Here is a 12,244-nt window from a genome sequence, read left to right as displayed (position 1 = left end):
AGAAGGTGATTGAGACTGGGCATGGTGGTGTACACCTGTAATCCCAGTGCTTGGGAGGCTGAACACAGGAGGATCACTACGAGTCCGACCTACGCAGTGAGACCCTGTAGACCCTGTCCTAAATACATATAAAATAAAATAAAATAAAACTTAAGAAAAGAAACTTAAGAAGGGATGGAAATGCAAGCATGAGCTCAATCCCCATTTACACACATACACACATCAGAAACTATGAAAGACTACCTCCCAACTGGTACAGGAAATCTCAGAGCTTATTATGTAGCTTATGACTTCTGAATTATTCAGATAATTGTCACTACATTTCCCCCTTCTTTATTTTTCTTTCATGAAATGTGACACACACACTGGGGCCTATGAGCACATTTAAAACTTACTGTTTCCTTCTTAGTCACTCCTCAGGTACTTTTAATGCGGATCTTATGGTGAACACTTTCAGTCAGAGTGAAACTTAAAACAAATGAAAACAGTGACAAAAGAAAAATACTAAACCTCATTTTCCAAGATTTGGCAATGTATCTATGACTTAGTGAAGATTGCAAAATCACATTGTTTTATTATTGCATCATTTGAACAAACTGGCTCATCCCTTGAGTCTACGTGCAGCACTCTCACCACAATTTATGAAGAAGAAACATACTAGTAGAATCCAATAAATGTACTGCTACTTCAGGGTGTGCATATTCTATGGCCTATTTAAGTATAATATAACCATGCTTTCCAGCGAGACGTATTCAACATTTGAAGAAGAATTTCAGTTTCACAAGACTGCTATCTAACATTTGGCCTTGTAGATAAAAATTGGTAAGTCAAAAGAATGTCTCTTGTTGAGAAAAAACTTCTTTCTTCATATGGAAAATCTGAAATTTAGAAAGAGCACTGTTATTAATAAATCCTCATGAACAACACAATTTCACTGCACATTAATAATTCAAAAGAAATACGCGGGGGCCTGCCCCTTAGCTCAGTTCTTTAAGTGGCTGCTTCAACAAAGCAGTCAGGCTCAGGTTGCTGTGGTTCGATCCCCACAACACAAGACAGCCAGTCATGCCTTGAAGGCATTCGGCGCAAAAAAAAAAAAAAAAGAAAGAAATACGCATAAAATCATTCCTCACACAAAGTGAAACATTTCATACACTTCTATCAGGAAAAGTCATAGTGTTAAGATTTTTTTTTCTCCTCCTCCTCCTCCTTCTTCTACTCCTCCTCCTCCTCCTCCTCTTCCTCCTCCTCCTCTTCTTCTTCTTTTTTTGCAGGACCAGGGATTGAACACAGGACCTGGTGCTATCATCCTGGCCCCCTAGATTTTTTTTCTTCAAGTCACAGTTTTTCTTTAAAGTTTTCCAACACTTAGTGTTCTCCTCATTTTTTAAAATCTTACAATATTATCTGCACAACTTAAATAGTAACCTTTTAAAGTCTATCACAGATGGCTGGGGATATAGCTCAGTAGAATAAGTGCTTGCCTGGCAAGTGCAAGGGCTTGAGTTCAATCCCTGGTTCCGCCAAAAAAAAAAAAAATAATAATAATAATAATAATAGTAATAATAATAATAAATAAAGTCTATCACAGTGTATACTTTTGCAGGGATTCTGTCTTCCCCAAGTAACACATGAGCTCTGAGTGCAGGTGCCGCATTTTATCATTTTGATGGAATCTCCTGCTCAGGCACACATTGGTAATATTTTTTCCCCTATTTGCCGTCTCCTCCTTTCCCCCAACTTGCTTTTCTTCTGAGCCTCTTTCATTATACTGTTCCCTAACTTAAAACTGAATCATGTTTCATGATTTAAAGCTTTATTTTTCTTTTTTAACAAAAGTAACCCCCACACACCAAAATGTATTCTTGTTTTCTAGTTACTGAATTTTCTGCAGAGCTCATCACAATGCATACAGCATCAATTCCATACTCTGAGGGAGCAGGTAAAATTAGAAAATGTAGCCCCATGGGTTCTAAAGGCAGAACGTCTCTTGTTATCTACTGTCTTAGACTAAACATTATAATATATAACTTACTGATTTCAGCAAAGCTTTTTGTTTATGCAAAAGCAGACAAGTTAGTAACAACAGAAATGATGAGATAAGACCAAATGGTATCACGAAAAATGGCCAAGTTTCCTTCAGTCCATCGCCTAGGATCAAAAATCACAGAAAAGGGGAAGAGTTAGAGATTTGTAACTATTTTTGAAATAAGTGTCTTACAAATATACTCCTAGTAAATGGTGAAGAACTTTATTAGACCTGGTAACTCCCACTGTATTTGCCAGTGCAGAGCTACCACAGCGGTGCTTGAATTCTCTGTTCCTTTCATTTTTACACAGAACAACTACTTTATTGCCCTGTAACATCTCTTAATTTCACTTAGAAAATAACTTCTCAAAGCATACTTCTTATTTCCTGGTATGGGTCTGTTTAGTACTGACCTTGGGGATTTTCCATTTGAAAATGTTTAAACAGGGCTGGAGGTGTGGTTCAGCAGCGCAGCACCTGCCTGGCAAACGCGAGGCACTGAATTCAGTTCGCAGCACCATTCATTAACTAATCAATTCAAAGGTTATGCAAAAGGCTAAACAAACATGTCCTACATCTTTTTTGTTTCCTTTTCTCTTTCAGCACTGGAGATAGAACAAGGACCTTCACACCGAGCTGTTTCCCCAGCTCTTTTTTATTTTGAGACAGGTTCTCACTAAGTCACTAAGTTGCTCTTGCTGGGCTTGAACTTCCCAGAGTGATGGGGATATGGGCACGGAGTGCACCACCACAACTTTCTTTCTTTTTTTTTTCTGGTACTAGGGATTGAACTCCTGATCTTGTGCTCACCAGGCAAGCGCTTATTCTACTGAGCTGTCTCACCAGCCCACTGAGGAGCCATCTCCCTGGCCCACAACTTTCAATAATAAGTTGGATAGACTCGATATTATCTGATGCTGTAGTGAGTAAGAGGTGCTCTTCAATTAAAATGTGTGTGAATGATGGAGTTAGTCTATTTTTTCAGAGTGGATAAAATGGTATAAGGCTTTTCGTTGACAATGTGAGGTAAAAAGAAAGACAGGTCTCCTTAGCCATATTTTACACAGCTATAATAAAATATTTTAGACTTCTGGGATTTGTTATATTTCTCAAAAGTCAGGATCAAGTGAGCAAGTTTGAAGTCCTTGAATCTTCCAATTGCCTCTTCCAGAGTAACCCACTCTGACTGCTAACATAAGTTTGAAGGCCAAATTTTATCATTATTGCTGATGCTTTTAGATCTGAAGTGTTATTTCCTTCAATACCCATAATTCTACTTTAAAAAATGAGCTTTCGCATTGGATGGGATTTGAGCATCTGGCTGTCCTTTCCCCCTCTAAGCGCATTCTGGTTCACTCTCCAGTCCAGCCTTTTCTCCATTCATAGTCAAGCGTGCTTGGGGCCGGGCAGATAGCTCAATAGAAGAAGCACTTCCCTGGCAAGCGCAGGGTCCTCAGTTCAATCCCTGGTACCAAAAAAAAAAAAAAAAAAAAAAAAAAAAAAGAGTGCTTCGTCCCACCCTCTGATAATTTTGTCTCCTCCCACTTTAAAACTTGTAGCCATGGCAGTTTTCTTCTTTGAGCTCTCATTTGGATAGAATCAAAAGCAGTCCTGTCCTGTAGTGCTTTCGTATGCCAGCAGTATAAATTTTCCTATCTCTCTTGTTTACAAGGTAGTGTCTATATTTTGGTGGACACATACAGAATGGCTTCATTGGGTTTATCTCCATTAAGCTTATTTTTCACTTTTTCATACACTTTATTCTTTTGGATCCTTGAAATGCTACCTTCCTAAAAGGTTGTTAGCAGCTCTAATCCTCTCAACCCCCACTGTTACACGCTGGGGACTGAACCAGGGTTTGCACTCTGAACTACCTGCACCTCCAGTCCTTTTTAAGTTTTGAGGTAGGGTTTCACAGAGTCCCTAAATTGTCCAAGCTGGGATCAAACTTTTGATCTCCTGCCTCAGCCCCTCCAGAATGCTGAGATTATAGGCACAAGCCACAAGGGCCAACTGTGCCGGTCCTTACGTTAGCTGTCCTGGCTAAGGTTATCATTTTTCCTATAATTTATGCTCTGTCTATCTGAACAGTGATCCTGCAGAAACTGGATAATGTCCCTTCGGGGCAGCTGGGTGCCACTCACTGCTCCACTGTCCACACCTCGCCCCTGCGGAACAGCTGCTGCTTTCTATCCTGCTGTCTCTGCCTCCATAGTTAGTTTTTCAACATCACTGTTGGCTTTAAGAAGAGTGCTGGCTACCTCCAATCAAGTGATCCTCTACCTCAGGAGTAGCTGGGACTGCAAGAATGAGCCACTAAGCAAGAATCAAGGCCACATTTTTATATATTTTTTATTGTTTTAAGTTGTTTACTGGTACATTTTAAGTAGACATAATCAGCACATTCATCATAGGGAATTTGTTCCCGTACATCATAGGGAATTTGTACCCATACATAATACACCTTGATTCTTTTTCCCTTTTCCTACCCTCTATTCAATTGCTCTTCCTCTCATTTACAAAAGCGTTGTTTCCATTTTTTCCCTTCTATTCTCTTTTCTTCTTTTCCCTTCCTTCCTTTTTCCCTCTCTCCCCCCAGTTCTCCTTAGCATTTGAACATTTTCCTCCTATTTCACAATATCTGTCATAGATTTTGGTCCCTCATACTTTCAATTTGTCACATCAAAGAAACAATGAAATATTTACCACATGCTCAATTTATTTCACTTAAGAATATGTTCTTGGGGCCGGAGAGATGGCTCAGTGGAATAAGCGTTTCCCTGGCAAGCGCAAGGACCTGAGTTCAATCCCTGGTTCCACCAAAAAAAAAAAAAGAATATGTTCTTGAGGTGCATCCATTTTCCTATAAATGTCTCAAATTTCTCCTTATTTATAACAGAGTATTATTCCACTGTATAAAAACCCTACACATTTTCTTTTTCCATTCATCAGTTAATGGGCATTTGGGCTGTTTCCAAGATGTGCCTATTACAAACTGTGCCACCCTAACCATGAGTATACATTTATCACTGTGGTATTATGCTTTTAATTTTTTCAGCAAGATACCAAGAAGGGAAATAGCTGGGTTGAATAGAACCTCTAGTCTTAGTTGTCTGAGTAACCTGCACATTGTTTTGCACAGTGGTTGCACTGGTCTAAATTCCTGCCAGCAGTGAAGAAGGGTTTCTTTTTCCCCACAGCCTCTCCAGCATTTGTTATTGGATGATTTCTCATTTTTCTTTTTGTATTTAGTACAGGGTCTACAGGGTCTCATTTCACACATCTGACCCGTATTGATCCTCCTGTTTTCAGTCTCCCAAATGCTGGGATTATAGGCACGTGCCACCACGCCTGAGGTCAGTCAACATCTCAGTGTGCCCTGGGGGTGGGGCTGGCACGGCACACTGGGGATCAAACCCTGGCCCCTGTACCTGCCTAAGCAGGTGCTTTAGTCAACTGAGCTATCTGGCCGGCCCTTGGTTGATTTCTTGATGATGGCCTTTCTTTCTGGAATGAGATGGAATCTAAACATCATTTTAATATACATCTCTCAAATGACCAGTGATCTTGCACTTTTCATATACTTATTTCCTGTTTGTATTTCTTCATCTGAGAAGTGTGTATTCATCTCAGATGCCCATTTTTGGATTGAGTCTTTAAATTTGGAGGTCTGATTTTCTGTAGATTTTTATGTGCTATAGATATTAGTCCTTTGTCCTATGAATTGCTAGCAATTTTTTTTCCTATACTGTGTGTTATCTCTTCACTCTGTTAGTGATTTCTTTCTCTCTTTATGTATTTAGGACAGGGTCTACAGGGTCTCACTATGCAGATTGGACTCACAGTGATCCTCCTGTTTACAGCCCCTCAAGCGCTGGGATTACAGGCGTGTGCCACCGCGCCCAGTCTCAATCACCCTCTCAGTGCGCCCTGGGGGCAGGGCTGGCACGGCAGGCCTGGGGATTGAACCCCCAGCCCCTGCATCTGCCTAAGCAGGTGCTTTAACCCGCTGAGCTATTTAGCCAGCTCTTGTTGGTGATTTCTCTTGCTGTGGAAAAACTCTTAAAGATGAGATCCCAGTTATTGATTCCATGCGATAGTTCCTGTGCAACTGGGGTTTGGCTGAGACAGTCTTTGCCTACACCAAAGTCTTCAAGAGTTCTACCTAGTCTATCCTCCAGCAGACTTAGGTTTTCTATTTTAATATTTTGATCTCTGATACACTGTAATCTTAGTTTAGTACATGGTGAAAGATATGGGTCTAGTTTTAATCTCTGTCCTGTGGAAAACCGGTTTTACCAGTGCCATTTATTAAAGAGGCTGTCTTTCTTCCAGTGAAGCTGTTTGGCTCCTTTGTCAAAGATAGGGTGGCTAAGTATGTCTAGAGTTATTTCTGCACATTCAAATCTGTTCTATTGGCCCTCAGGTCTGTTCTTTTCACAGTACCATGCTGTTTTGTAAGTCAGGGATTGCAAAGAACCCTGCTTTGCCTTTAGAACTGTCTTTGCTATTCTAGGTTTCTTCTGGTTCCAGATGAATTTTAGGATTGTTTTTCTCTAATTCTGTGAGATACGCCATTGCAATTTTTTGGGGGAAGGGTATACAGAGTGTTCAGCATCTCACTACTATATCAGACTCATAGTGATCCATCTGTTTACAGCCTTCCGAGACCTAGGATTACACTCCCAGTGTCAACTGCCATCTCAGCAAGCCCCGAAGATGGGGCCAACATGGCAGGCCTGGGTATCTCGAACCCCGGCCCCTGCACCTGATTGCAGGCATTTTAATCTGCTGAGCTATTTGGTCGACCCTGTCTTTCCATTTTCTGAAAACCTCTTCAATCTCTTTTTTTCAGAGTAGTGTAGTTTTCTTGGCTCTACTTGCATTCTTTTTATTTTTATTTTTAAAATAAAATACAATATAGTAAAAAAAAAAAACATTGGAAACAATACAGACTAAACAAAATTATAAGAATTCAACGTAGAGGTCTTTTACTTCTTTTGTGATATTGATTCCTAAGTCTGTCTTTCTTTCTTTTTTTTTTTGGTGGAACCAGGGATTGAACTCAGGCCCTTGCGCTTGCCAGAGAAGCGTGTATTCCACTGAGCCATCTCCATGGCCTCTTTCTTATTTAGTTTCTTTTCTTTTTTTAAAAAAAGGTTTTTGAAATTTTATATATTTATTTTTCTCTATATTTTAATTTCTTTTTTTGATGCTATTTTTTTTATTCTTTTTTTTTTTTCAGAACCGAGGATTGAACTCAGGCAGGCAAGCAATAAGCTTGTCAGCTTATTCTACTGAGCTATCTCCCCAGCCCCTCTTGATGCTATTGTGAAAGGTGTTATTTTCCTAATTTCTCTCTCAGTGAGTCTGTCATTCATGTATGGGAAAGCCATCAATTTTAGAGTGTTGATTTTAAGATCATACTTTTAAAATTATCTTACATTTTAGAGACTAAAGAAAAGGACAAAAAAAAAAAAAAAGAAAAAGAAAAAAGAAAAGGACAAGGTTTTTTTTTTCTGTTTTATTATTTTAAGGATTTTTAAAAAGTTCTTCTGCATAGGAAGGACTGAGCAATCACTGGACAAACTTAAAAAGCAGAAGAAATGTGTTCTTCCCAAATTAGTATCTTCCACTTGTTTTGGAATAACATAAAGCATGTTGAATTGTGCGGCCAGACCTACTAACTTACCCTGATGCCACTATTTTTCTTGTCCTACTTTGTTACAATCTTGTTTTTTTTTTTTTTTTGTTTTTTTTTTTTTTTTTGCGGAACTGGGGATTGAACTCAGGCCCTTGCGCTTGCCACGGAAGCGCTTATTCCACTGAGCCATCTCCCCGGCCCCCACAATCTTGTTTTCTACTAGAAAATTACCAAACTTATATGCTTATTTTAGGATTTGTGAGGACATAATCCAGAGAATGACTCATAATGTGTATTTCCTGACATGTAAAATTAACAGTGAATGCACCCATGTTTATAGCAGCACAATTTGTGATAGCTAAATCTTGGAAATAATCAAAATGCACATCACCTGAGGAATGGCTGAAAAAGATGTGGTAGTTTTACACAATGGAGTATCAGCCATAAAGAAAGATAAACTCTAAGCCTTCATAGGTAACTGGACACAACCAGAGGCTATACTCATAAGTGAAATGAACCAGACCCACATGTATAAATCTCGCATTTTCTCCCTAGTGTAAGAATCCAAAAGAAGAAGTAAAACCTGAAAGATATAACAGATATAGTGAAACAGAAAGAAATGGAACTTGATTAAACAACGAAGAAGAGAGAAAAGAAAAAAGATAGAGGAAAAACATGAAAGTAGTGGGCGGGGAGCTAGCTCAGTGGAATAAGCATTTCCCTGGCAAGCACAAGGGCCTGAATTCAATCCCCAGGTCTGCAAAAAAATAAAAAAGTAAGTATATATACAGGATGGCTGAGGCAATTGTACTGAAAATCTCCTTCAATCTTTTGAGAATAGCAGTTAATGTGTAGAATTTTCACCTTGACTAACTCTGTAGGCTTATAGCTGCTATCTAAGCAACTACATCAAGGACAGCAATGTGTTAATACAAATACCAGGCTTGAATACCCGACATCTTGGTCTCTTTAAGTGTGTACTGTTTCTAATAGCATATTCATTATTACTATACTCTCTTTAAACAAACTTTTAAAAGAAGGTAAAGAAAAAAAAAGAGACAAGAACAAAATTTAAGGTTTCTTGAAAACAAGTGGTAATATCCAACCACATGTCCAATCTTACAAAACGATATCTGCTAATCTGAGCAGCAGATATGACAACAAAATAGATAATATATCAACCATTGTTAATTAGCTATTCTTGGTCTGAAAATCTGTAACATGTCATGTTGTATATTGTCCTGTTTCTTTCTCTGTTTCTGATTTTTGTTCTTGCTTTGCTTTTACTTTTCAAAGTAAAATCAAATCTAGAATAAAAAAAATTAGCAGTGAAGTGTCAAGGAGCTCCTTTTGTTGAGGTTCTCCTTGATTTCCATGACAAGGATATATTTTTATTTCCCAACATAGCATTTTCTTATCCTGGTGCTTTGGAACATGCCTGTAATCCCAGCACTCTGAAAGGCTGAGACAGGAGAATCACTAGTTCAAGTCCAGCTTGAGCAATTTGGCAAATTAACCCTTTGTTCAATCCCCATTACCACAAAACAACAAAACTTTATTTTTCTGTAATTTGAAGCATCGAACAAGAAATGGTCTAAAAAACTAAGACTATATACAACTCAAGAAATTTTTTGTTCTTAATTTTTCAACGTTTTTAAAATTCTACCAAGACATTTCTCCATCAGGGCAAAAGAAAACTCAGTCATCAATACCACAGATAAAGGCCTGGGAGATAGCTCAGTGGAATAAGAGCTTGCCTGGCAAGCACAAGGTCCTGAGTTCAATCCCTGGTACCAAAAACAAAAAAAACCCACAGGTACGATCGTGCATAAAACACGTAAAAAGATGTCTAGTACTTTGAAGATAACAGCGCACAATGTATTAACCATTGTTATTCTCCTATTATCTTGTTTTGAAATTCTGTTTCATTGTTTCCCCCCCTTTTTTTTTTCAGAACCAGGGATTGAACTCAGGCCCTTGCGCTTGCCGGGGAAGTGCTTATTCCACTGAGCCATCTCCCCGGCCCGTTTCCCCTTTTAAAATAAAACTGAAGGGGCTGGGGAGATGGCTCAGCAGCATAAGCACCTGCCTGGCAAATGCAAGGTCCTAAGTTTGATTCCTGGTACCGGAAAAAAAAAATAAATTAAAGAAAAAACCAAAAAACTGATGTCTACTTTTAAGTCTGTCAAAAACTCAACATATTGGGGCCAGGGAGATGGCTCAGTAGAATAAGGCTTACCTGGCAAGCACAAGGGCCTGAGTTCAATCCCCGGTTCCGCAAAAAAAAAAAAAAAACCCTCACTATATTGAATGTGTACAATGCACAATACATAATTCAGAAAATAACTGTATACAAGTTTCCACGTTTCTAGTAGTGATTACAAAAATGAAAAATATTCAAATAACGGAACAACAAAAAAAGGGGATACAGATGAATGTCCATTTTGTATCTGTGTATTCAAAGTGGTTTGGATAGATATATAGTTACATTGTCTTAATGAATAGAGTGATTTGTTCTAATGGTGTTTGTAAATAGGATATCATGTCCGCATCTTGTATAGCAATTAACCACTAGGAAGAATGTATGCAATGTGTTAATTATTGAAACTGTCTTACCAATTTGATTTGACACTGTCTCATTGCTATTTGTTTATCAATAAAATTATGGGGAAAAATGAAAAATATACAAGCAGCAACACTCTCTCTTTTTTTTTTTAAAGTTTTCTTTTTTTTTTTTTTAAGATTTTTTTTTTTAATTTTTTTTTTGTGTGTGTGTGGCCAGCTCAGCCCACCAGGGGGCGGGGCTGGCTGGCATGTGGTGCTGGGGGATTGAACTGTGGTCCCTGTGCTTTTTTGCTAAGCTTGTTCTAAGTAGGTGCTTTAGACCACTGAGCCATCTCACCAGCCCAGCAACACTCTTTCTGATGTAGTTCCATCTAGTTGTCTCCTGCCCTCCTCTTTTTTTCTCCATAACCCTTAGTGATTACATGTTTGGCTTTCACTGATTGCGCATCTTTACTCAACTTGGGAATAAAACATAAGGTCGACGTGGGTAAAGATTTCTTTACACTCTAAGTCCAGTGCTTAAAAAGAATCTGACACACAACAGGTGTTTACTAATATTTGACCAATGAAAAGGAGAAATGACACCAGTATATTCGCAGGGAGATAATAGTACCCCATGAAAGAAGATGAATGAGTGGTGGAAAACTATCCCTGTATCTACAGCTGAATATATACTAATAAGTGTACCCATATCAAATTTGGATCATTTTTAGTAATTTGTACCATAAGCTAATATATTCTGAAGCATGATCCTATTTGGCCTCACTGTCTAAGCCTTTTAGTTTATACTGCTAGGTAATTTCGATACCTTTTATTATAAGTCACTTTAAATCACTGTTGGAAGTGAATGAGATATGTGCTTTACTACACATAACACATGCTTTCATTTTACAGTGCTGGGGATCAACCCTGGGGCTCATGCCTGGAAGGCAAGCCCTCCACAACTGAGTGACAGCCACAATATTCCCGTCAGGAATATTGCTCTAAACTAGAACAATATTCATTCAGCAAAACACTAGGCATTTGGAAATAAATGTATGGAAGGCAAGCTTATCCTTCTGTTTTCTTTGAAACTGAAAAAATTTTAAGAAAATATTGATTAAAATATGTTCCAGGGGCTGGGGAGATGGCTCAGGGGAATAGGTGCTTCCTTGGCAAGCGCAAGGGCATTAGTTCAATCCCCAGTTCCAGAAAAAAAAAAATCACAATTAAAATATGTTCCTGCTTTCCCCACCACCCAGAAAAGAACTAGCATGTTCTTTTTACTGACAGGAAACCAAGTATTTTCCTAATAGCATAACAAGATTCTTATTTTTAAATGAAAATTAGACTTCATCCGGCCTTTTTTTTTTTTTTTTCTTTTTTTTTTTAAGAGTAGGCAGTATTTATTGAGAGAAAGAAAGCTTCTGATATGGAAGGGATCCAAGTGGGCGGCCATGACCTTCCATAAATCTAAGTTTGATTGAAGTGTTTGAGAACTTGTCTTCTGTATGTATAGACGAAGATATGCAAAAGCCTTTGATCTCCACGATTGCAAAAACAGACAGAAAAAAATTAATTTTGCTAGCAAACAGTTCCAGCTACTTAGTTACCGTCCTGTTAGCTCGTACCTTCCCAGCATTGTGCCTCACTCCATTCACTCCAAATCCCATCATCTGAGCAGTAAAAGTTCACTTTGCTTCTTACTGAAAAGCATAGTTCTTGGCTTTCACTTAACATTCTTGTGATGTGCAATTCATTTTCAATTGTGTTAGTCTGAAAGCCAAGGAAAAAATAAGATGCCATTATTCCATCTAATTACAACTAGGGAAATTCCATTTGTCATTTTAAAGTGTTTATTTTCACATAAAATATATGTATAAGAACACTAGGTAGGGGCTGGAGAGATGGCTCAGTGGTCTAAAGCACCTACTTAGAACAAGCTCAGCAAAGCACAGGGACCGCAGTTCAATCCCCCAGCACCACATGCCAGCCAGCCCCGCCCCCTGGTGGGCTGAGCTGGCCAC

General features: G+C 38.6%; 1 protein-coding gene across 3 annotated transcripts in view; it reads right to left on the bottom strand.

Annotated features, from left to right (window-relative positions):
* Positions 1 to 317: 317 nt before the first annotated feature.
* The window catches only part of Il13ra2 (interleukin 13 receptor subunit alpha 2), a 68,296-nt gene continuing 56,369 nt past the window's right edge, over positions 318 to 12,244 (bottom strand). For all 3 annotated transcript variants that reach the window (XM_023699882.1, XM_023699883.1, XM_004640050.2), the window contains 3 exons: positions 11,849 to 11,993; positions 2,036 to 2,151; positions 318 to 878 (listed from right to left, as the gene is read on the bottom strand). In XM_023699882.1, the coding sequence (XP_023555650.1) occupies positions 828 to 878; positions 2,036 to 2,151; positions 11,849 to 11,993 (312 nt within the window). In that variant the 3' untranslated portion in view covers positions 318 to 827. The remainder of the gene's footprint in view (positions 879 to 2,035; positions 2,152 to 11,848; positions 11,994 to 12,244) is intronic.

The sequence above is a fragment of the Octodon degus genome, unplaced genomic scaffold (assembly GCF_000260255.1).
Source record: "Octodon degus isolate 3935 unplaced genomic scaffold, OctDeg1.0 scaffold00117, whole genome shotgun sequence".
Classification (NCBI taxonomy): Eukaryota; Metazoa; Chordata; class Mammalia; order Rodentia; family Octodontidae; genus Octodon; species Octodon degus.
This window is presented reverse-complemented; position numbering and strand designations above follow the sequence as displayed.